The sequence below is a fragment of the Mobula birostris genome, chromosome X, assembly GCF_030028105.1.
Source record: "Mobula birostris isolate sMobBir1 chromosome X, sMobBir1.hap1, whole genome shotgun sequence".
Taxonomy (NCBI): domain Eukaryota; kingdom Metazoa; phylum Chordata; class Chondrichthyes; order Myliobatiformes; family Myliobatidae; genus Mobula; species Mobula birostris.
In genome coordinates this window covers 64,454,930-64,481,137 of record NC_092402.1, presented here as the reverse complement: position 1 = coordinate 64,481,137, position 26,208 = coordinate 64,454,930, and the positions used below count along the sequence as shown (strand labels likewise).

Here is a 26,208-nt window from a genome sequence, read left to right as displayed (position 1 = left end):
CAGAATATCATCTAAAAACGAAAGGATTAATGTTCAGAAGCATGCAAAAAGAAATCTCCACAGTAGAAATAATCAGAAAAGAACAAGCTTCCACTTAAAAAGTGTGATGCTCCAATGAAACCAGTCACCAGCTTATTTAAAAACAATTTCCTGCAGAACTTTAAGCCATTTATGCTTTTGAACAGACAACAAAATTCTGGCCACCAATGCTTTTGGATGAGTATTTTGCAAGGTTATCCAACATCAGCATTAGCACCCTCCCCCAGACGATACAAGAGCCCATTATTCAACTGCTTCTAAATGCAAAATCTATTAATCCAAGTCACTTGGCAATCACATTTTTAACAGGACTATTTTTTTCCTAAGCCATTTCATACATTTACAATTTGCTTTGCTGAATCATTCATAATTTTGCAATGCAAATAAGAACTGAACAAGGTATCAAATCACTTCAGATTCACCTGTGTTACATATTCTTCAATCAAATCCCACTAACGTGGTCCCAAGATTACTTTAAAAAGAAACAACTGATAAAAAGAGATTACCATTGAGTCATCAGTCTTGTCGTAACTAATGTCGGAGTGAAATGATCCAGACTCATCAATTGTAGACAGTCTATTAAAAAGAGGAAAGATATGTAGTAACAATCAACTTTCACTAAACGTTTGACTTATTGTTTTACCTAGTTCCAAGCTTCTACACTGGCAATACATCCAAAACTACATATGCTCATCTCCCCAAAGTATCCAAAACACCACCCCTTTGTCCCACATAGAACGATTAAAAGCAAAGCAGGTAGACTTGATTATTTGGTCTCATTCTGCACTGAAAGTAAATGGCACTTTTTACAGACTAGTACAGAAAATCTCTTACTTATTTGCGCTTTCACTTCAAGCCTTAGGATTGAAGTTAACTGCAAAAGGGTGTGGCAACTCATAGCCAGGAGACAAGTTATGCCAAATGACAGGAAAGCACTGGACATTTTAAATCACCACAGTTAGTTGAAAGATAATTGCCGCAGTTAATTTGCGCGCAGCAAAGTCCCAAATGAAAGATGAGACGAATAATCAGTCAATTTGTTCTGGTTGAAGAAATATTGCTTTGACAGAGTCTCCCCGCTGAACAGAGCCAAGGGATGTTCAATATCCAGTGCAAGAAGCAAAGAGCTTCATTTTAAAGCTTGCATCTTGAATACTGCAGCACTCCCTCAGAATTCTATCAACCTGGGTACATGCTGAAGATCCGGAATGGGGGTTAAACATGTTCACACAAAATATGCATCATGGGCAATAGTAAATAAAATCCACACTTTAGGTCCTTTAACACCAATTTGCAAAATTTACTGATCATGCTTTACTCAATTCTGGGTTGCGAGTGCCTTATTTAGAACACTAAATTTGCCTTGGAACCATTCATACAGCAAGCAAAAAAAACCTTGCAGATACATATTATTACTAATGTCTTTAGCACAAACACTAAGTAATCTGAGGAAGCCCACCAATACATCTTGAGGATTTCCAACTTAACATCAAAACCCATTAAGCTAGTGAACTCAAAAAGTACTGAAAACTAACTCAACACTTAATGTTCCATGAACCATTGAAGAAAAAGCAAAACTTGAGGGAGAGGTCAGTAGAAGAGGGAGGGGAAGGGGGAATAGTCTTTTGAGCATGTCTTTCTAAAAGAAAGAATGCGTTCAGATAAATTATCTTTATTAAGATATTGGAACAAAGTCTCTACCTTGACAGGGTTGCTGTGACCAATATCACTGTAACAAGGATCCAAGTCTGACACAGTTGAGATAAAACTTCAAGCCAAGCAGGAGCACTGCTCTGAAGGATTAATCTCAAAAACAGACAGAAATTTATCTGTCCCATTTCATGGCTTCCTGGGAGTGGACAACTTCCATTTAAGATGGCCTTAAATGGTGCCTCTAGTTTTATCAAGTACAGGGTAGAGGGAGACTGGAATGCAGGATTGGGCAGCCTTTGCTTTTCATAATTGTAGCTGAAGCAGCTAAAGAAAAGCAGGGAGAGAAAGGAGAGTGGTCATTCAGAAAATTTAATGTTCTTTCGGAAAATTTTACGCAAGGATGCTTGTTTAGAACACTGAAGCATTGCACCATTACTTTCCCCATTTAGATGATTTATCCTAAAACCAACAGAGCAAACAACTGTTGGGTGACTTAAGAGTACTACCGTCTGTTGGATGTATATCCATTAGAATTTGAGCATTTGGGGTTGAGAAAAGCAAGAGCAGACTTCTGTTCTTCATTTAACTGAATGCTGGTCGAGCCTTCTGTTATGAGGAGCTCTCGAATTAGCTGAATCTGTCGTTCCTTAAATGAAAGAAAGCAATTACTACAAATGGAAAGAGGCACTGGCTTATTAAATTAACTGTCAATGAGGTCACAGATCATAATCATTCATTCACAAAGGCTGGTGAGGACAACATTGCATGATACTGGGAAACAATTATATTGGAGAAACGGGAGACTAAATGGGGAGAGAAATACTTGAAAATGACCACCATGGTTTTGATTTTAAGATTTTGTTTTAAACTATACAAAGATCTTTTATAGAAATTCAGCCACTTGAAACATGCTCAGCATTCGAATTCGATCACTACCCCTAATTGCCCTTGGACCGAAGATAATATCGTAGCTTCAATTCATAGCATCCCAAGTAAGATATGCAGGCAGCAGATAACAAAATTCAAGTTCTAAGCTAACACCAAGAAAAAGATGTCTAATTCTACAAGTAGAATAGTAAATCAGCCTGTGACAACAGTATGTGAAACACTTCTGTTCCCAAATTCATTAAAAAAAATAACAAGTATTGCCCATGGTGAAAGGCTTGCTAAGGCTGGAGAGCTCACCTGCTCATCCAAATCGCAAAGCTAAGTTTCAATCAAGACATTTGTGCTTCAGTGCCCCCTTTTGTGACATCACATCAGAATCAGGTTTAATACAGGGATGGGCAACCTGTGGCGCATTGGATGATTAGAAGTGGCACATTGCACCCCAGTGATAATAATAAAAAAGTAAGCCTACTCATGCAAAAAGTATTAACCAAAAACCGATCTGTAGAAAAAATCTATAATAGGAATTCAAGTAGCTCAGAGCTAGAAATGGGTTTTACCGAGAATAAATCTAAAACTTAGCAATTATGTTTAGCGATTTTACTATTTCGTGCACATCTTTTGGCGAAAGTTATCTTCTTTCACATTAATCTGTTTTCAATTTAAAAAATGCCCAATGACTCAAACAAGGAAAGGACTTTTGTTCTGCAGTCGTTCCATAACTGTTCAATACGTGTTTGATCCTTGTTTGATCCTGAGGCGCCAGGCATCTGCACCAGCGGTGCGTCGCAGGATTTTGCCCATCAGATTACAATTGACACTCGTGTGCTATGGAGTTGTGCTTTGTTCGCCTTTTGTGAACATTTGCAGTTTTGTACTTTTTTCGAAAATTAAGCCTCGTTTTTACATTCAGTTACCCATCACAGTGCAAAAGAAAAGCAGAAAGTGATAGTAAGCGTGAGTTCAATGAACAGTGGGAAAATGAGTTCTTATTTATAGCAGGTCCATCACACTTTCTCACATAATAGAAGACGTGATCTTAATAGACACTATAAAACACAACATCAGACTGAAATAGAAGGAAAACTGAAGCTAGTGCTTGGGTCTGAGTTATGGAAAGCATATGTGATTAAGAAAAAGGAAGAAATCAAAAGAAGACTATTTTTGTTAAAAGTCTCATTAAGGTAAGTAATGTTTATTTTGTTTTTATATTAAATCAATATAAAACGTAAAAATGCTAAATATGTCTATGTTAACATATTTTTACAAGAATTGAATGGGGGTACAAGAGTTGTATGGCACATCTGAACTCCTGTGTGAAAAAATTGACGCATGGAACGTAAAAGGTTGGCCACCCCTGGGTTTAATATCACCAGCATATGTTGTGAAATTTGTTAACTTTGTAGCAGCAGTACAATGCAATACATGATAAATACAGAAAAGAACTGAATTAATGTGTATAATATATATACACTGTATATATATATATATATATATACATACACACATACACACACACACACATATACACACACACAAATTAAGACAAGTAGTGCAAAAACAGAAGAAAATACAGAAAATTGTGAGGTAGTGTTCATGGGTTCAATGCCCATTTATTAATCTGATTGCAAAGGGGAAGAAGCTCTTCCTGAATGACTGAGTGTGATGTGTGCCTTCAGGCTTCTGTTCCTCCTTCCTTACAGTAACAACGAAAAGGCAACATGTCCTGGGTGGTGGTGGCGTCAGCATCCTCGATGATGAGAGCCGCTTTTCTGAGGCACCACTCCTTGAAGATATCTTACTGCAGAGGCTACTACTCATGATGGAGCTGACTAATTTTATAACTCTGCAGTTTCCTTTGACCCTGGCCCCACCCCCCCATACCAGACGGTGATACAGCATCTCAGAATGCTCTCCACAGTACATCTGAAGAAGTTTGAGTATCTTAGATGACAAACCAAACCTCCTCTGCCTCTTGATGAAATATAGCTGCTGACTTGCCTTCTTTATAGCTGCATCGATAGGTTGGGACCAGGTTAGATCCTCAGATATATTGACACCCAGGAACTTGAAATTGCTCACTCTCCACTTCTGATCCCTCTACGAGGATTGGTTTGTGTTCCCTCATCTCACCCTTTCTGAAGCCCACAATTATCTTTTTGGTCTTACTGATGTTCAGTGCAAGGTTGTTGCTGCAACACCACTCAACTGGCTGGTATATCTTACTCTTGCATGTCTCCTTGTCACTGTCATTTTTGAAAGGGGTAACATTTTTAGCATTTCTGCAGAAAAGAAATATTAACTGCATAGTTTCCATGAAATGGCAGGGTTCCCAGTGTATTAGCACCATGACATTCAATGAATAGCAAGGCCTTGGTCACAATTGGCAGGTGGCCGTTGAGCATACACATCACAGCAGTGACTGTTACTCATGAAGAGGTCACCTTGTTATGCCTCACTCCACGGTGTTTCTTTATCGGAAACTGGGTGGATGATGTAACAGGTCTACCCTCCAGAACCATTGTTGCTGGGTATATAGAAGAAATGTTTGACAGCAGAGGCACAATTCACCTGTCTTCGGCACCTAGTAGTGAGGCAAACAGCTCAAATATAACACTTGCAAAATCTCAATGGAATTGCAGAGTTCTTCCAATAAAACCTGCTAAAGGATACATAGCAAGCCCAAGATGAAGTTTGTCAGATGTTGGAAAAAGTGACCATGTTTACCGCCTTTGTGACGGCATAATCCTATTTAATTTGGTCTCCAGATACAAGGAAGCCAAAGGAAATCCCTCCATATTGACACTTGACATTTGCTGTACAATTCAGGACACTTTGGCAAGTCTCCTAACTCTGTAGAAAGTAATTACATTCCCCATCTCCCCATTCACCACCTCTACATTTTCAGCAAGCAGTCCATTCGATTGAACAATAACTATATATTCTGTAGGTCACTCTCACTAAGAAAGCCTTTCCTCTGTGTACAGCCTCATCAAGTTGGATGTTGAAAAAGAAATAGAAGACTCCATTTTGCAGCGAATGGAGTGAGACACATTTTTCACCACGGCTCTACTTTTTATATCTTACATTCCACTGATAGATCCGTTTTAAGTTTGAAAATTCACTATTTTTGTTGAAGGATATGACTTAACTACAATGGCAGGAAGTCAATCCGGTATTGAGTTGAGAGGTGGCAAGATCCTTCCCGAAATGGAACAAACAAATCGGAGGAACTTTCTGCTTTAGAAAGAATACTCTCTTCAATAAAAGATATGAAACTGGAATTCAGTTCGCTTAACACTAAGATTGATAAACTGATGGATGCTAACGGAAAGCTTGAAAAATCTATCTCTACTGTTTAAGAATCTTTGAAGAATTTGGAATTTCAATTTTAGACGCTCAAGCAGACTACTCATCGAATTGAGAGGGAACAGGAGTTATTCAGGCAAACTATTAATGAGCAAGAATTGAAGATGTCATCTATGGAAAAGAAAATTAATGAAGTTACTTTGGAATTATCAAGAACGAAGAAAAAAACGATTGATTTAGATAACAGAATGTGCAGGAGGAATTTACGTATATTGGGCTTGCCTGAAAATACTGAAACTGGTGACTTGTTAAAGTTCTTTTCAGAAATGCTATATTCACTTTTTAGCTAGATTCTTGAAGTGAACCCTGTACTTGATAGAGTTCATTGAATCCCACGATCTGAGCCCTCACCCGAACTACGTCCACGACCACTGATATTATGCCTACACTATTTTACAACCAAAGAAGCTACACTCTGAGAGGCAAGAAAAAGGGGTAAGCTAATCTACAATGCAACAGAAATTCATGCAGTGGAGGACTTTGCTCCTGAGATTTTTGCCGAAAGAAGGAAATACCGGGAAGTGATGGTTGAATTATATAAAATAAAATGTGACCTGTCGCTCCGTTATCCGGCACGTTTGATAACTTCTTCGCCTGACTCTCAGCCACAAAAGATTAACTCTTCAGATGAAGGTTGGGAATTTATTAAGGGGTTTAAGTCTATGTTGAATGCAACTTGAATAGGCAATCCCGAGCTGGGAGATGTTTATAGATGCTTTGAGGAAAGTCTGTTCTACGTTTTATGAATGTCCGTACAGGACTTGCTTGATTTAATTTTTTTTAATTTGTTAATAGTTAATATATATCTATAGTTGCTTTGAAGAAAGTCTGTTCCACATTTTATGGATGTCTGCACAGGACCTGGTTGATTTAATTTTTTTCTTACTTGCCTTAATATTAATATAGCTCTGGGCTTGAGATATATATACACACACACACACTTTTTTTTTTACTTTTTTCCCTATGATTTGCAAGTTTTTTTTAAAAACTTCAGTTATAATATTATTTGCTTGGATTTATCCTTTTCTGAATATATGATTAATGTACTTTAGATGAATTTAAGATGGCCGTCGCCAACTACATTTTAACTATTGTTAGACATAACATTACAATATTTGAAATTTGTTCATCCCTTTTATTATGTCTACAATCAGTGGTGTAAACATATAACTTTGTTAATATAGCTGCAAACTGGAGATTGGGGTTAGGGTCACAGGTTAGCATGCTATCCTTCTATTGGATGGCTTTTCGGTCTTTGGGGGAAGAGTGGTGGGACCATTAGAATAGTTTTTTTTCCTCGACTGGGCAGTTCTGAGAGGTTACACCTTGTATCAATCATGTCGTCTCTTCTGGTCAAGTCAGTGCTGTTTTTTCCTTTGGATCTAGTTTGCGCTTGCACAATAGCTTTCTTTATAAAATTTTAAATTAAACCTTAAATGTGGATGCTAATAAATTAATATAATTTCTTGGAATTTGAACGGCATGAATCATCCCATTAAGTGTAAAAAGATTTTTAAGAAATTAAAAACACTTCATGCGGATATTATTTTCACGCAAGAAACTCGTACGGAGACAGGATGAAAACTGCTTTTTTAAATCCTGGAAGAGACCTTTATATCATTCTTTATCAATAAATAAAATTAGAGGGGTAACTATTTTTGTTAACTCTAAAATCCCTTTTGTACATGTTACTGATTTGACTGGAAGATATTTAATTGTCACTGGTTTGCTATGTGGTCAAAAGGTGGCTTTGGTGTGTGTCTATGCACCTAATCTAGACAGTCCTGAATTTTTTAAGAAGCTATTTTCCGCACTCCCGAATCTAAATGAATATAAGTTGATTATGGGCGGTGACTTTAACTGTTGTCTTAACCCGTTGATTGACAGGTCGTCAACCAATCCGTTGCTTCCTAATAAAGCGGTGACTTGCATTAATTCTTTTCTATTAGAATATGGTTTGGTTGACATTTGGAGATATAAGCACCTTAATGATAAAGATTTTTCTTCCCTCCCCCCCCACATGTATATCATAAATATTCAAGAATTGATTTTTTCCCCTCGATACACGATTGCTGTCTTCCGTTGCTGATAGTGCATACAATGTCACTGCGCTGTCGATCACACACCTTTGAAATTAACTTTGAGGCTTTCTGATAATATTTTGAAAATGTCACAGTGGAGACTGAATCCCATATTGTTACAAGATCCAACTTTTGTTAGTTTTATCAAGGAGCAAATTTCTTCATTTTTTGAATTTAATACATTAAATCCTTTCTTAGGGGACAGATAATTTCATATTCAGCAGGCTTAAGAAGGAAAACCAAAGCGGAACTTTTAGTGATTACTAATAAAATTAAAGAGATAGATAAAGCGTATTCAGTAAGACCTAGTGAAGATCTATATAAGGAACGGGATGAACTCCAAACACAGCATGATCTGGTTTTGACCTTCCCCATTGAGCAGCAACTTTTTAAATCCAAAAGTCAATTTTATATATGTGGCGATAAATCAGGTAAATTGCTGGCTGGTCAGTTGAAGGCAAATATGGTCAGAACACAGATTTTGAAAATACGTAGACCGGGTAGAACTGAAACATTAGATCCTCATGAAGTTAATAAGATATTTATGGATTTCTATTCTAATCTTTATAAATCTGAATTTTCTGATAATATCTTTATGAATAGATTTTTGCAAAAATTAAATATACCTAAAATTTCTATTCAAGATATTAACACATTAGATGTGCCTATTAAACAAGAGGAAATAGCTAGGGCTGTATCCTCTATGCAACTAGGGAAAGCTCCGGGACCAGATGGATATACAGTGGAACTTTATAAGACTTTTACTGAAATGCTTACATCACATCTATGTCAAACTTTCACTGATTCTATATCCTCTGGGAATCTCCCGAAAACTTCTTGAGGCATCAATCTCATTGATTCCTAAAAAAAGGAAAAGATCTATCTGAATGCGTCTCCTACCGACTGATTTCCTTACTGAATGTGGGACTTTAAAATTCTCTCTAAGTTTCTGCTAATAGGCTTGAGAATATTTTGCCTACTGTTATTTCAAATGATCAAACTGGATTTATTAAAAATAGGTATTCACATTTTAATATTCGAAGATTGTTAAATATCATTTATTCTCCCTCGTTTGAAGAATCTGAATGTATTGTCTCTCTTGATGCAGAGAAAGCCTTTGATAGGGTGGAATGGCCTTATTTATTGCAGGTTTTGGAGAGATTTAATTTTGGTCCGGGATTTATTTCCTGGATCAAACTGATCTATCAAGCCCCGAAGGCTGCGGTTATAACTAACAATCAAAAATCTCCTTATTTTAGACTATGTAGAGGAACCCATTAGGGTTGCCCTCTTAGTCCTTTATTATTTAATTTGGCTTTAGAACCACTTGCTATCGCTCTTAGGGATTCCAACTTTGTTCAGGGTATTAAGAAAGGGGATAAAGTACATAAGGTTTCATTGTATGCAGATGACTTATTAGCTCACATTTCAGACCCCAGGAAATCTATTCCTTCTATGTTATCCATATTTACTGAATTTAGTACTTTCTCTGGATACAAGTTAAATTTACATAAAAGTGAATTATTTCCTATTAATAATTATTCAGATCAATATGATCAAATACCTTTTAATATCAAATTATTTTACCTATCTTGGTATTAAAATTACTAAAAATTTTAAAGACTCATAAATATAATTTTCTTCCTTTAATTGAATATACACAACAAACGCTTTCCAAATGGTCGTCTATGACGATGTCATTAATTGGTCGAATAAATGCTATAAAAATGACAATTCTACCGAAATTTTTATACACGTTTCAAGCTGTTCCATCCTTTGTCCCGAAAACGTTTTTTGATAGATTCTATAATCTTATCATATATCTGGAATAATAAAAGCTCTAGATTGAGTAAGCCTTTACTGTAAAGATTTAAAAAAAGATGGTAGCTTGGCTTTACCAAACTTTAGATTCTGTTACCGGGCAATTAATATTCATTATATTACTTTTTGGATTTACTGTATAGATAACCAGGACTGTCCTTCATGGTTGGACTTGGAGGAGAACTCAGTAAAGGGGTTCTCTTTGGCTTCTTTACTGGGAGCTCCTCTTCCCTTTTTGTTTTCCAAGATGGGTAGACAGGATCTTAGTCCCATTATTAGACATATATATTAAAAATTTAGTTTCAGTTTCGCAGATCTTTTGACTTAAATAACTTTGTTCTTTCTATTAATATCCATGTTAACTTTTTTTTAAACCATCAATTTTAGATAAGGCCTTTTTAACATGGAATACTAAGGGAATTATTGTTTTTAGAGGATTGTTTAATGTCTTTTTCTCAGCTAGTGGACAAATATGATTTATCTAATGCACAATTTTTTAGATATTTACAAGTTAGGGATTTTTTTTTTTTTAAAAACGCGATTTGTTACCGAATTACCCATTTGCTCATTTACCAAATATGATAGATGTTATCTTTCAGCTTAAACCATTTCAAAAAGGATTGATAGCCATCATATATAAACGGCTATTGAATTTACAAATGATGTCTAATGATAAGGTTAAATGTGCTTGGTAATTGGAACTTAAGAGTCACTTTCAGATAATCAATAGAATAAAATTTGTCATTTAGTTAATAATTCACCTATTTGTGCCCGTCACTCCTTGATTCAGTTCAAGGTAGTGCACAGGGCACAAATGTCAAAAGATAAACTAGCGCATATTTTTTCTAATACAAATCCTGCTTGTGATAGATGCAACACTGAGGTGGCCACTTTAACTCACATGTTTTGGTCCTGCATAAAGTTAAATAATTTTCGGAGAGATGTTTTTAGAACGTTATCAGAAGTCATAGGTTTATCTTACGGCAATCTTTGGGATTATTCCAACTGAAGCAGGAAACATTCCTGCTTCTGCTCAACGTATGATAGCTTTCTCAACTTTATTGGCTAGAAGAGCTATTCTATTGTACTGGAAAGATCCCAATCCATCTACTGTTTTTTTTGGCTCTCCTCCGTTATGTCTTGTTTAAGTTTGGAGAAAATAAGGAGTCGGATGTTTGATACATCTTTTAAACTTGAGCAAATTTGGCGACCTTTTATTCAATATTTTCATATGATTTAATTCTTCTTACTTTTCCAGTTAATTTTTTTTTTCTCCATGAAGTTTTCGATTTGATCAGAAGGATTTTCCCTTTTTTAAAAACTGTATCCTCAAAATGGACTGCCTAGTCCCCCCCCCTTTTTTTTTTGGTTTTAGGTTAGTTTAGTGGTTTTTCTTCCCCCTCAGTAACAGGAAATCTTAAGCCTTTTTTTTCTATGAACTGTTAAGAGGAGAAGTGGTTCTTTTCTCTCTTTATATTAGCTTAATACTATATATGATTTTGACAGTGTGTATTCCTTTCTTTGTTTGTACTATTATTGAAATATATATTTGAGATAACCTCTCCTTTGGTTTGTATTTATCCTTATTCTTTTAAATCAATAAAGTAAGATTGAAAGAGAAAGAGAGAAAGCAAGCTGTATTATAAAATTGGGCAAGGCCCAGCATCAACATTGTACCTCAAGTTTTGCATGCACTGTTGCAATATTTTCTAAGTGCCACCTATGTAGTCAAAGAACACCCTGGGTCCAATAAACCTTGGCATTATTTAGACTGGATTCTTGCTGCAGCCAGCTTAAAAAAATGTAGCACTTCAGAGTATCTTTCATTAGATATTCCACTGTAAAGAAAAGCATTTCACTTATATTAAACAAAATCTGACTTTCAGACTAGAGCTCTAAAAATATTTTTTTTTATCATTTGAGAAGTTCACATAGTTTTCATAATACACTTGACCCAACAGAAACATGCTGATATTTATGCTCTACAAACTTTCTCCCACTGCAGATATTCCTTAAATATCAAATAACAATCAAAAACTTGCAAAAATCCCAAGGGAAAACATAAATGCCTGCAGACCCATTGTTTGAAATTTTCAAAACTAAATTCTAGGAAAGCACCAGAAGATTGAAAACAGGCAATGTGACTTTCTTGCTTTAAAAAGTAAGGAAGACAGAAGACAAGCAACTAGAGGTTAGTTTGTTTAACATCTATTGTTGGCACGAGGCAAGAGTTAAATATTCAAGAGGAAACATTTAGGAAAACTGAATATAATCAAAGCTAGGGTATTATGAAAGGTAAACTTCTTTTGACAAATTTGCTCAAACTCTTTTGAGGATGTAACAGGGACAGTTGAGAGGGGAACTTGCAGATGCAGTAGATTTAGATTTCCAAAAGACATTTGACAAGGTGCTATATAGGAGGCTGGTGCATTCATTAAAAGCCAAGGTATTAGAGAAAATGTATTAGCATGGATTGAAAACTGGCTGTTATACAGAAAAACAGTTTAAGAATAAATGTGTCCTGTTCAACCTTGAGGGATTTAACTAGTAGAGTATCCCAGGGATTGGTCCTTGGCTAATTAATGACCCAGAGGAGGGAAATGAGGACATTTGCAGGATCACAAAGGCATAGAGATAGATTGAGTGACTGGGTAAAAGCTGGCAAATTAACTTGAATATGTGGAAATGTGAAGGCATGCACATGGATAAGAGGAATCAAAGGCCAGGTTACCATCTAAATAGAGAGAGATTGTAAATAAGTTCGGATGGATCTAATGCTCAAGTGCATGAATCACAAAAAGTCAGGGCAACAAACAATATGTTGGCCTTTAATGCAAAGGGATTGGAGTTTAACAATGGGGGAGGTTTTGTTACCATTTTCTGGAGTGCTGGTGAAGCCATACTTGGAATATCATGCACTAAATGTTCCCCTTGGCTTAAAAAAAATAGTAGCATTAGAGGGGCATAAGTGAGAAAAAAAAGAGGCCAGTCATTTAAAAGTGAGGAGCATTGAAATTTTCTCTTGAGTGTGTGGTAAACTATATATATATATATAGTAACTGGATTACCTGTCTGGACACACCCCTCTGCTGACTACCCCTGTGGCTCCTCCCGGTGATTTCACCCTGCTCCTCCCCCTCAGACCAGGGGCAGACACTCAGCATGGAGGTCACGTCTTACTGCGAATAAAAGCCTTTCACTATTTACCCTACTTCAGTCTTTTGGAATTACTGAAGGAGCTTCAGAGTGAGTGGTGAATTCCCAGAATTTTCTGATCTCCCAGGGGCAATAGAGGCATACCATACCAGACAGATTTAAGGTGGAAATAAATATTTCAAACATCAAGGAACATAAACCTAGAGCTTTATGTGATGCCTATTCACTTTCAAGGAAAATGCAGCTTTTGGGGTTGGTACTTTGCCATTAACTAAAGAAAGCACATCATGTGCTCATCTATTCTATGATACTTACAGCTTTAATACTGATCAGACTACTGGAATAAATAGCTGTGCTTACTTGACACCACATCCAAGGTGATACTCAGCTCCAGATTAGTTCCATAGAACCCACACCACACTGCACCTAAATAGTTTATTTTAAAAAAGTGAGACTTTATTAACCTACATCATTACTTAGTGATTTCTCTTTCTGTAACCCATTAAGATACATCTCCAGAACAGTAATGGAAATTTCCTAGCAAATATATCACAGGGAAATGGTGTCTATTAGAGTAGAAGCATCTATCTATATTCACACTGTAAAGCATCAATTTTGTGTACAGGGAAGCAGAAGGGATGTCAATAGCATTAAAACATTTTGATTTTTTAAAATTGTTTGTGCAAGTATAGCTACATAAATCTCAACAGAAATCATCTGTAGAAAGGACAGAAGGTCTAATTTGCTGTCAATAGCCAAATACAAAAAATTCAAATCCAAAACACTAACTTTACAATCATCAGCATGATTGCTGTTGACTGCTTAATAGTTAGAGAAGTTGACTTTTTAAGTTTTATTTCCAGTAATTGTAGGTTGTGTTTCCTTTCAATTTTTCTGAGGCAGACAAAGTGAGGTGACAATAGCAACAGCATGTAGCAATAACAGCCTTCGTCTCTCCAATTATGAAGTTAATGGGAAAATTAAGATAGAAATTGCATTCATTTTAACAATCATCATGTCTTCAGGCCATCTTAAAGTGGTCAAAGCAATATTGCTTTGGTAAATACAAGAGCCATTTGCATTCAGCAAATGCAATTGTCAATGCGAAGCAATCATTGAATGAACGTTGAATATAGTCTGGATGTTAGAACTTATTTATTTTGGAGATACAGCATGGTAACAGGTCCTTCTGGCCCAAACGAACCCACGCTGGTCAATTATACCCACGTGACCAATTAACCTACCAACCTGTATATATCTGGAATACCAGAAGAAACTGGAGAACACAGAGGAAGCCCATGTGCTTATTGGAAAAATGTACAAACTCCTTACAGCGGCGGAAATGAACCCGGGTCACTGCCACTTTAACAGCAGCACGTTAACCACGTCAGTACTGTACTACCTATGGTTCCTTGGTCTTTGAACAATACAATGAAAGCTGAACAAGCATATTCACGTTTTACTTAAGGGAAACAAAGTTATGCTTAGTACGCAGTACTGCATTGCAGTGCCATCCAATATCAAGGCTTCCGTTTCAATCAGGTTGGAGTGTTATCAAGCAAGTCAAGTGTGTAGAAGTTGTGAAATGGGTCAGGGAACTATGCAAAGAATGCTGCTCCAATGCTTAAAACCTCAGCCAGATAGAATTACACTAACATGTGACAAAACAAGGCCCATGATGCAAGACTTTTGGCCTTTGAGCAAATTGAAACTTGCATTATCCATGCACAAACATTCAAGAGGTATGTGCTAGATAACCAGACTGTGCACGCAAAGAATCCAGCAAAATGTGACTTGCTGACATACTGCAGAATATATTAACACTTTGTGAAGCTCATTCATACTCCATAGTCTACAATTAGACTTGGGTCCAGTAATGTTACTGTGGACATATTGACCATGTGGTTTTATTGTGTGCAACTTTAATGGGAGAAAGAAGTTGGACGTTCCACAGTAAATGTCCTGAAACCTCAGTCTTTTCACCATCCACAAGGCACAATAGGAATCTAATGGAATCCACACCACTTTACTGGATAAGTGCCAGTCCATTACCACCCAGGATAAAGCAGCCTACTTCAGTGAAACCACATCCACCCTCCCAACAGTATCTAGAAGATGCACTGCAGCGACTTGCCAAGGTTTCTTCAATGCTGCATTCCAAAATTGCGACTTCTAATACCAAAGACAAGGATAGAAGAAGCACGAGAATTCTGCCAGCTCCATGACACATACCACCCGGAACTGGAAGTATATTGCTGATCCTTGTTCATAGCTGGGTCTACATCTTAGAACTCCATTCTCAAAAACACAATGGAAGCAACCGTCAAGGAATTACAGTGGTATAAGCTCACCACTAAATTCAAAGGCAATGCAGTATGGACATCAATGCTGACCTTGCCAATTACACCTACCTCTCACGAAGGTATACACTCAGTGTATGTTCATGGTCTTCTGCTGCAGTTACCCATACACTTCAAGGTATGATGTGTTCTTCTGCACAACATTGTTGTAGTGTGTGGTTATTTGAGTTACTGCCAGCTTCCTTTCGGCTTAAACCAGCCTGGCTATTCTCTTCTGATCTCTCTCATTAACAAGTTTTTCACTGTTCACTGGGCTTGCTTTTTGTTTTCACACCATTCTCTGTAAACTCTAGAGACTGCTGTATGTGAATATCCCAGGAAATCAGCAATTTCTGAGATACTCAAACCACCCTGTCTGGCACCAACAGTCATTCCATGGTCAGTCACTTAGATCACATTTCTTCCCCATTCTGATATTTCGTCTGAACAAATGAACCTCTTGATCATGTCTGCATGCAGTTGTGCATTGAGTTGCTGCCACATGATTGATTAGATTATTGCATTAACGAGCAGGTGTACTGGTGTACCTAATAAAGTGGCCACTGAGTGTAAGCGTTTTGGTGCAAGGTGGTGGACAAAGGTAAGAGCAAATTTTTAAAAATCTCAAATCGTCACAGTAAAACACTAAGTGCAAAGCTGCTTCAATGTTACACGCGCCTATGCATCTAATTGCTAATTGTGTACAAAGGAAGAAGCCCATAGCCGTTTGAACTGATAGTTTAAAAACAAAATTTATAATCGCGCATACCAGCCGCTCACACTCTGTTTCTGCCTTCTGACGACGTTTCATCTCCGTGTCAACCTGGTTACGAGCATGCTTCAGCTTGACATCAAGGGCACTCCGCTCTGTTTCAGATTTCGTTAGGCGCTCTGTAGCACATGACAGTTCCAGCTGAGACTTTTGCCACAGTCGTCGACACTCTTCAAAGCTTTTAGCTAACTGAATGAATTCTGCAAGGAAACAACCACAGATATAACTGTTATCTTTTTTTGAAAAAAGAAAAAGGTTTTGCCAAATTCAAAATTACCTTCTATAAATAAGAAACTTAGTACAATGATGTGTTGATGGAAATCTGGCATCAAAGCCATCTGAAATCTAACCGTACATACATCACTTGGATGGTATACTGTACAAATCATCCTTTGTCTTTCTGCATTTGACTCAAGTTTATAACGCCAATTCTATTCCTTGAACTTTTCAAACCTAGCTACTCAAAAAGGTCTACACGTGGGGTCGTTCCAGTTCACAGATCCAAAGTGAGTAGAGCCATGAACTGATATATTCAAGTCACCAGGGTCCAAAAATTTCGAGGAGAAACCCTGCCATGTACACAGTAGAAAAAAGTTTTTTTCAGGTGGGCTGGGGAATGATTATTGAAACAAAATTTATAGCTGGCTTGAAAACCAATACATTGATGAATGCGAGCACATCAAGTCGGAGCACTACACAAGCACACTGGAACAATGGGAGTCATTTAGTTTAGACAAATGCGAAGTCCAGCAATAGTCAGAGAAATGTGTGTTTATTAACTGCATTCCACTGTTGATCAGACATGAAGGACCAAGTAGAAGAGAAATCTCTGAATCAAGCAGGAATGTGTATGTCAGACAGAGAATCAGCCATGAATTTGCTGAAGGCAGTCATTCTCAAGGAACCTTACAGCTTATTTTTGGTCATACTGCTTCTGTTCTTCAGACACGAGAAAGTTACTGATATATTGATAAACAATTTAATAGACGTTGCAAACATATTTACCTGCCATGAACAAAAACAATGAGACGAGACATGAGAAATATTAACAATTACATTTTCAAAATAACAAATTACTATATCTTAAAGGGATTACAGGGTTTCACAGTGCACTAAACCAGAATGGAATCCATCTCACTGAATGACACAACATATTTTCCACTTAAAGATACACAATTACACTGGTCACTACCATATTTCATTATGACCAAAGGAAAACATGCTTACGGGGTTCAATTCCTTCATTTAATACTTCCACCTGTCTGAGCATCTGTTCGAATATGTCACGCAGAGTCACCATTGTGGATTCGATTATCCTGAAATTAAAACATTCACGTTACAAAGCAATACAACCACAACAATGATGCAGCTTTCACTATGAAATACCTTCACACACATATTAGGATCATAAGGAAAGCAAACAAAGGGTCAGGTCTTAGAAATAATATTTACTGTGGTTAATGGGGAAGTGGATGCAATATATTTAAGTTTCCCAGAAGGCATTTGATAAGGTGCCACAAAGAATTACAAAACATTCTTTGTAATTCTCAGTGTTGGAGACAATGACATGCATAGAAGATTGGCTGGCAAACTGGAAACAAATGGCATTTCTTTTTTTGATCGGCAAGCTACAATGAGTGGGTGGGATAAATGCTGGGGCCTCAAATTTTACGATTTATATAAGGCATGGCTGCTAAACTTTCTGATGACACAATAGAATATGACAATTTTTTTATATAAAAAGGAAGAGTAGGTCAAGTCTCCATCATTCACAGTATATCTCTGAATTCCCTTAACACCCAGAAACCTATCAGCCCATGTTGAATTAACTGAATAACACTCTGGATCGAGAATCCTACAGGTTCACTAGTATCTGCAAAAATAAATTTCTCATCTTAGCCCTAAGTGGGCTGACACTGCATTTTAGACCTCAGCCAAAGGAAACATTCTCCCTATGTCCAGTCTGTAGGAATTTTACAAGATTCAATGAGGTTGCCTCTCATTACATTTACTAATAACCTCACCTAGTTTTGCATTGACTACAAACTCAGAAATATGGCATTTGGTTCCCACAGCTGAATTAATATAGATTGTGAATAGCTGAGGCCCAACCAATTATCCTGGCAGTATCCCACTAGTTAAAGTCCAAGGAATGATTGTTTTCTTCTCTGATAACTGATTTTCAGCCCATCACTATATTATTCAACTTGACTGCTCCACAGGAGGTTGGCCAATCGAAAATGCAAAAATACTACATCCATTAGTTTTATTTATTCTACATCCTCAAAGAACTCCAGTAGATCATAACAGGATTTCAATTTATTTTGCTGTAAATGGATACCAACTCCACTCAGTACTGTTATTCCATCATTTCCCTCCCACTAACATTAGGATAGCCCACAATGCAAGCTGTGAAGACATAGGGGCTTCAGAGGGCAAGATTAGACAATAGTTGCAGGAGTAGGCCATTCAGCCCTTTGAGCCAGCACCGCCATTCACTGTGATCATGGCTGATCATCCACAATCAGTACCCCGTTCCTGCCTTCTCCCCATATCCCTTGACCCCGCTATCTTTAACTCTTTCTTGAAAGCATCCAGAGAATTAGCCTCCTCTGCCTTCTGAGGCAGAGCATTCCACAGATCCACAACTCCCTGGGTGAAAAAGTTTTTCCTCAACTCCGTTCTAAATGGCCTACCCCTTATTCTTAAACTGTGGCCTCTGGTTCTGGACTCCCCCAACATCGGGAACATGTTTCCTGCCTCTAGCGTGTCCAATCCTTTAATAATCTTATATGTTTCAATCAGATCCCCTCTCATCCTTCTAAATTCCAGTGTATACAAGCCCAGTCGCTCCAATCTTTCAACATATGACAGTCCCGCCATCCTAGGAATGAACCTCGTGAACCTACGCTGCACTCCCTCAATAGCTAGAATGTCCTTCCTCAAATTTGGAGACCAAAACTGCACACAATACTCCAGGTGTGGTCTCACCAGGGCCTTGTACAACTGCAGAAGGACCTCTTTGCTCCTATACTCAACTCCCCTTGTTATAAAGGCCAATATGCCATTAGCTTTCTTCACTGCCTGCTGTACCTGTATGCTTACTTTCAGTGACTGACGAACAAGGACACCCAGATCTCATTGTACTTCCCCTTTTCCTAACTTGACACCATTCAGATAGTAATCTGCCTTCCTGTTCTTGCCACCAAAGTGGATAACCTCACATTTATCCACACTAAACTGCATCCTCATCTAAATCATTAATGTATATTGTAAATAGCTGCGGTCCCAGCACTGAGCCTTGCGGTACCCCACTAGTCACTGCCTGCCATTCTGAAAGGGACCCGTTAATCACTACCATTTCCTGTCTGCCAACCAATTTTCTATCCATGTCAGTACCCTACCCCCAATACCATGTGCTCTAATTTTGCCCACTAATCTCCTATGTGGGACTTTATCAAAGGCTTTCTGGAAGTCCAGGTACACTACATCCACTGGCTTTCCCATATCCATTTTCATAGTTAGGTTAAATAAGTGGGCAAAAATCTTGCACATGAAGGGCTAATGTGGGAAACTGTAGAATGCCCAGCTTGGTAGGGAAAAAAATAAGAAATGGTGACAGACTGCAGAGGGATCAGTGTGTTCTCATGCAAGAATGCAGGTAAAGCGGGAAAGCTGAAAGAATGTTTGAGAGGGGAATTGCACACCAGGTGTTAGGCTTTAATTGGAAAGAATATTGATGAGGCCATTGCTGGAGTACTATGTACAGATGTGGCTTCGATTTAAGACCTTTTTCTTTCAGATAGTGTCTTTTAACTCTTCTTTAAAAGGTCAGTGCAAGGAAAGTTTTGAATATTTTTATAGCAGGTGTAAATACCTAGATACTTGACAAGGATTGAAAGTTTACCACAGTTAAGTGGAAATGCAGAGTTAAGATTACAACCAGACCAGTCAATGGTGGGGCAGTGTTAAAGTGCTTGCTGCTGTACCTAATCTCTATTCTTCAAAAGAATTCATTTTCAAACAATTATACAAAACCGTCAATAAAATGAAATTCTTGCTTCCTGCTACCTCCCTCATCTGCTGGAAATCAACAATTAGCTAGAAATCACAAACTCAAGATAGTCTGTAAATATATTTTTAACTGAATAAAATAACTGCAGATCTTCCCCGGAAAAAATATTGTAATATGGCTGACTTCTAAAAGTTGAAGATCACAGCTGTTCAACATCAACATCCTCAGATGCAGGAAATCAAGCTGAGGGGCAGGAATGACAAGAACATGACAGTTTTTTGTAAAAAAGTTATTTCAGGTTATTTCCCGCACAATTTCAGCAAACAACTAGATAACACAAATTTGACGAGATCGTAACAAATACGTTAAGATAAACTTTTGCATGATTATAAATAATCAAGCTTTGAGAAATAACTCCCAAAAGTAACAAAAACTCCATATGAACTGGATCGGTTACAACTCTACCAGCAGCACAAAATAATGTGCTCAGTGTATGATTAATTTGTTTTTAAAAAATAGCATCTTACATTTCTTAACAGACAACTCTAGTTTAATAAAAAAAAATGCTGCCAAAACTTTCAAACTGTATGAAGCAACTGTCAACTGCTCAAATATACAACGGCGCTGAAAGACATTTGGACTGATGCCCAAATTAAATTGCTAACTGATGAGAAACTAAGAACTGGTGTCCCTTACTGAATACGTCACGTGGAAGAAAGATTCAAGTCTGCAACGGACACAGAAACTAAAGTGGTCAGCAAATCCAAAAAAGTATTAAGTACTGCATCCAGTGGGATACGTTTGTATCAAAACTAAAAATAAGTATAAACTGAAATTTCCCCAACGCGACAGCAAGAAATTGCCAATTTACGATCACTTTGATGGTATATCTTTTCACCACCTTACCCACCTTCCTTCCTCTGTCCCCCCCCTCAAACAACAAGCCCTGCCACCTGATATTCACAATAACTCGAGCCCGAATCAAAGACCTATCTGTCAACCAGGTTAAGAAGGTAAATTATGCTGGATTTAGCTAGCAGAGAGGACTAACCCTGCAGTCGCGCTGGTGTGGCTTAACAACGGTCGATAACGAGGAGCCGCCAAGTTATCGCTACAACGGGATGATGGAAGGGAGGGAACGGGGAGCCTGGCGAAGACCGCGGACCTGTTGGCCTTGCCGGTGGTGTGAAAGCAATCACCAACCGAGAAAGTAAAAGGCCAATATACCAGCTACATCTCCCGCCTTGGGACAACAGCCCCAGTAGAGGGACAAGGTACCGCCGGAAGACTAGCAGCAATCGGATAATTTATAAAAGGATTTTTTTTCCCTCTTTGCACCCGATCTAACGAAGAGATAACACAATTTCCTTCCATACTCACGACCCGTCTCGGACTCCGCCGCCTGCTACTCTCCGTCCACTCACTTCTAATGCACCGCCAATATTTTTTCGCGGCACGATTTGAAATCTCTCCAATGGCCAATCAGGGCGATGTTGTTCCTTTGCGCAGTGCATGACGTAATCGCACACTTCCCAGGCGACGTCCGCTAGAGGGCGCGAAATTGGCTGCGATGGGGTGAGCGATTTTAGTTTTGTGGATAAAATATTCTGGCAGCTATTTAAATTAATTAAGGTTATGGAAAGAGAGCTAAATTGCTTCCGTTGGTGGAGGGAATGTGAAGTAAAAGTGACCAAAATAAAAGAACCAAAAGCAGCAAGAAGAAAAACTTATTCACAAAACAAATGGTCAGGCTCTAAGTGCACTGCTGAGATATTAATGGAAGGGGATTCAAAAGGAAGCTGGATAAGTATCTGAAAGAAAAGTATTCAGGGATATGGGGAGAAGGAGGGTGAGTGGGACTAACTGGGTCTTACACAGTGCTGGAGGCAACTTGATGGGCAAATGGCCTTTCTCTGTAAACATTATGCCATGCCATTATCTGCTGCTCTCCAGCACCCCCCCCCCACCCAGCCCCACCACCAGCCTCATCCCCAAACACATTGGGGCAACAGAGCAACAAGAAAAGGGATATGGGTTTGTATATCTGCAGCATAATCCTGGATGTTAGAGCACAATATTATATCCACTTCTGGTTGCCACACCTTTGCAAGGATGTAAAGGACTTTGGGGGGGGGGTGCAGAAATTATATACTACTTTGGCTGCTGGGTTTGTTCTTGGAGCAAGGAAAGTTGAGGGGGAATTTTACAAGGCTTTTTTTAAATTCATTGGGTGTTAATGTTCCTAGCAACACCTTCATTTATTACCCATCCGGAATTGATGCTGAAAAGGGTAAAAGAGAGGGAAATGTTCCCACTGGTTCAAAGACTAGGGGGGACAAATTTAAAATACTGGCTAAAAGATACGTGATCGGACTGGTTATGATCTGGAATTCACCGTGTGAAAAGGTGGTGCAAGCAGACTCAATCATTGTCCTCAACAAAAATGCATAGGCATCTGAGAGGATAATTTGCAGAATGATAGCGAAAGGGCAGGGGGAATGTCACTGACATAACAAATCAGTGCATTATTGAAATACAGCTTCCAATTTACACTCAAGATCTCAATGTGACAATAACTTGATCACCTACTTTAGGAATGTAAATTGAGGCAGAAACTTTGGCCAGGACATTGAGGATAACTTCCTACTCCTGTATAAAGTAAAACTGGGATTTAGATCCACCTGAAAAAGCAGAGATACTGTCTTGGTTTATATGGAGAGAGCAGGTGAATAGGACCGATGGATTTGAATATCAAAATGGACTCCTCCTGTGTCATTACAGTTCTGTGATCCAAACAGCAGCACCTCTGACATTATGGCCCTCTCTCAAAACTGCAGTGGTGTCAGCCAAAGATCTTTGTGCTGAAGTGTGTGGAGCATGACCTCTGTTACATTTCAATTCCTTATTATAGTACATCCAGAATTCACCTTGATCAAACAATACCAGGATACAATTTCAAATGGCAGTGGGTGGCAGGTTCTGGGCAATATGTCTGACTTTGGGTGAGATTATTGATAGAACATATAACAGTAGAGCACAGGTACAGGCCCTTCATCCCATGATGTCTGCTGGGCATGTTGCCAAATTAAACTAATCTCTTCTGTCTGTACATAACCCATCTGCCCCCATTCCCTGCCTATTGATGTGTCTGTCTAACAGCCTCTTAAATGCCACTATTGTATCTGCTTCCCCCACCACCCCTGGCAATGCATTCCAGTTACCTACCACTCTCTGTGTTTAAAAACTTGTCCCATGTATCCCCTTTCAACTTTTCTCTTCTTACCTTGAAGCTATGCGCTCCAGTATTTGACATTTCTACCCTAGGAAAAGGATTTTAGCTATCTATCCAATCTATGCCTCTCGTAATGTTACAAACTTGTATCAGGTCTCCCCTCCGCCTCTGATGCTCCAGGGAAAATAATCCAAGTTTGTCCAACCCCTTCTTATAGCTAATCCAGCAGCATCCTGGTAAACCCCTTCTGAATCCTCTCCAAAGCCTCCAAACCTTCCTGTATTGGGGCAAGCAGCAAAACTCAAAGTGTAGCCTAACCCTAGTTTTATACATGACTTCCTGACTCTGATACTCTAGACTCCTAGCAATGAGAGCAAGCATGCCATATGCCTTCTTTAATATTTTATCTACTTGCATTACCACTTTCAGGGAGGTATGGACCTGAGGCCCCAAAATCCCTCTGCATATCAATGCTGCAAAGGGATTGCCACTAACTGTATACTCTCCTCTTACTTTTGACCTCCCAAAGTGCAACACCTCACACTTGCTCCAATTAAACTCCATCTACCACTTCTTCATCCGTAACTGTAACTGGCCTATTTCCACCTTATCCTTCGATGACCCTCTTCACTATCTGCAACTCCACCGATTTCTGCGTCATTTGCAAACTTATTAATCCATCTATATTTCTATCCAAGTCATTTGTACATATATATCACAAACAAGTTCTCCCAAATGAAACACCGTAAACAGTTGAGCAGCTTGTAACAGCTCATCACAAAATAACTTAACCTTTTAATTTGGCTCCTCTGGGTTGGACGTTCCCATCCATATATTGACACTGTACAGAAACCAGGAAAATCCTGTAGTTTTTTACATTTCCCTTAATAGAATTTATAAGGCCAACTGTAAATTTTCCAGATCTGTCTTTTGCTAAATCTGTCAGGATAAAGATAAAGCCAAATGCTGCAGCTGCTGGAATTCCAAAATAAAAACAAAATGCGGGAAATGCTCAGTGGGTCAGACAGCATCAAGGGTCGGCATCTCATGATGATCCAAAACATCAACTCTGATGCTGCCTGACCCGCTGAGTACTTCTAACATTTTCTGTTTTTACAATAGGTAACATGATAGATGGGTGGTGGGGTGGAGATACATTGCTACCAAAGGAGGTGTAAGCCAATCCTTTACCCCGCCAGCCTGCAGGTCATCCTTGGGCAAGGTATCGTACCTGCTTAGCCCCCCGATCAGGGTCATGTAAAACCATGGGAGCTGATGCATATCACAAGTCCTAGTTATGCGACCACTGACGCCAAGCAGACAATCTCTGAGGAGTATTGATAATGACCGGAGTCACTCGTTTTGTAAAGACACTGCCCAGAAAAGGCAATGCCAAACCACTTCTGTTGGAAATTTGCCAAGAGCAATCATGATCATGAAAAGACCATGATCGCCCATGTCTTATGACACAGCACATAATGAGTGAACGGAGGAGATACAGTATTGTAACATCAATGGCTTCCTTTTAAGGAACATGATTAAAATGGTTAACTTCCTGTACTTGTGACCAGAAGCCTACACTGGAGGTCTGAGGAGGTAAGTTCATATCCCAAAATTCAAAGTAAATTTATTATCAAAATACATATACATCACCATATACAACCCCTGGGATTCATTTCATTGCGGGTGTAAGGGGGTTTCGTCTTTTATGTTACTGCGTAGGCTAATTAAAATGGCTTCTTTGTTATGTTAAACGCTGAGAAAGTTCTTGCGCTAGCAGCTTGTTTTGGGTTAGAGTGTGATAAGAATATGTTATGTGCCAATTGGGATAGCTGTTATGTTTTTGGTGTATTTGAAGATATTGTATGTGCGGGGTTTTGGGGGAGAAGGCGGGAGAGAGGGACAGAGGATGGACCAGGTGCTGTGATGTCTGCTAACGGGATCGGACCCCGAGCAGGGTGTTCGGCGAGGAGAGGAGACGGAGACGGACTCGTGTGGAGTGTCTGGTCGACCACCGTTGTTGGTCCCAGGCGGCCGGTCGAGGTGGTCCGAGGGGTCGCAGGGTGAAGAAGAAAGGTCCTGAACTCCAACTGTTTGTGCATGAAGAGACTGAACTTTGATAAGTGTGGCGCCTTTTATTTTCCTTTTATATTTTATTCTCTATTAATTATATAGTTCCAGTAATATCTATAAACTGTAAATCATTTAATTGCATCTGGTGTATTGTCTGTTATTTGGGCGGGGTGGGGTACCTCACACAGCATCTACACAAACGAATTACCCAGTTTGGCGGGGCCGAGGACTGTTTCCCTAGATGACAGTGAGCCAAGCGACCCTGAGGGTGGCCAGGGGGGCTACATTGTGTGGGCTTTTGTCCAGGATTGAATCTACTGGTATGCTGTGTGGTGGCCCTGTTTAAATCAGTAATGTGTGTCTCTGTGGGTTATTTGCTGGTTATTGCTGCATGCGTGGTGGGTGAGGTCTTTGTTCGAGTTCAGGCTAGCATTGACGAGTTGGAGGTGGAATTCGGGGCTGTCCATGCTGTTGGGAGAGAGAGGAAAGAGTGGTCTGATTTGGAGGTAGTGTGTGGGAATAAATGTTCTAGCAATGGCAGGCTCTGCCTGGCGTTTGGGATCGTGTCCACCCCAAGAGAGGCAGAGGCGTGCGAGACGTGGGTGGAGCGGATCTCTCAGTTGTTAGATGAGTGGCAGTGCTCGGTTGAGTGAGAGCGACAGGGATTGGTTAAAAGTTTAAGTAGGCAGGCTGGTGACGGTGTTAAAGCTGTCAGGTTCACTTACACCGTAGTGACAGCTGTCAGTTATTTGAAAGACGAGGGAAAGTTT

The 26,208-nt window shown here is 38.9% G+C and overlaps 1 protein-coding gene across 2 annotated transcripts in view; it reads right to left on the bottom strand.

Moving 5' to 3' along the window:
* racgap1 (Rac GTPase activating protein 1) overlaps positions 1–21,577 on the bottom strand; it is a 62,103-nt gene extending 40,526 nt beyond the window's left edge. For both annotated transcript variants that reach the window (XM_072249252.1, XM_072249253.1), the window contains exons 1-5: positions 21,514–21,577; positions 17,346–17,434; positions 16,116–16,318; positions 2,199–2,338; positions 546–615 (exon numbers count right to left, since the gene is read on the bottom strand). In XM_072249252.1, coding sequence (XP_072105353.1) covers positions 546–615; positions 2,199–2,338; positions 16,116–16,318; positions 17,346–17,418 — 486 coding nt within the window. In that variant the 5' untranslated portion in view covers positions 17,419–17,434; positions 21,514–21,577. The remainder of the gene's footprint in view (positions 1–545; positions 616–2,198; positions 2,339–16,115; positions 16,319–17,345; positions 17,435–21,513) is intronic.
* Positions 21,578–26,208: the final 4,631 nt, after the last annotated feature.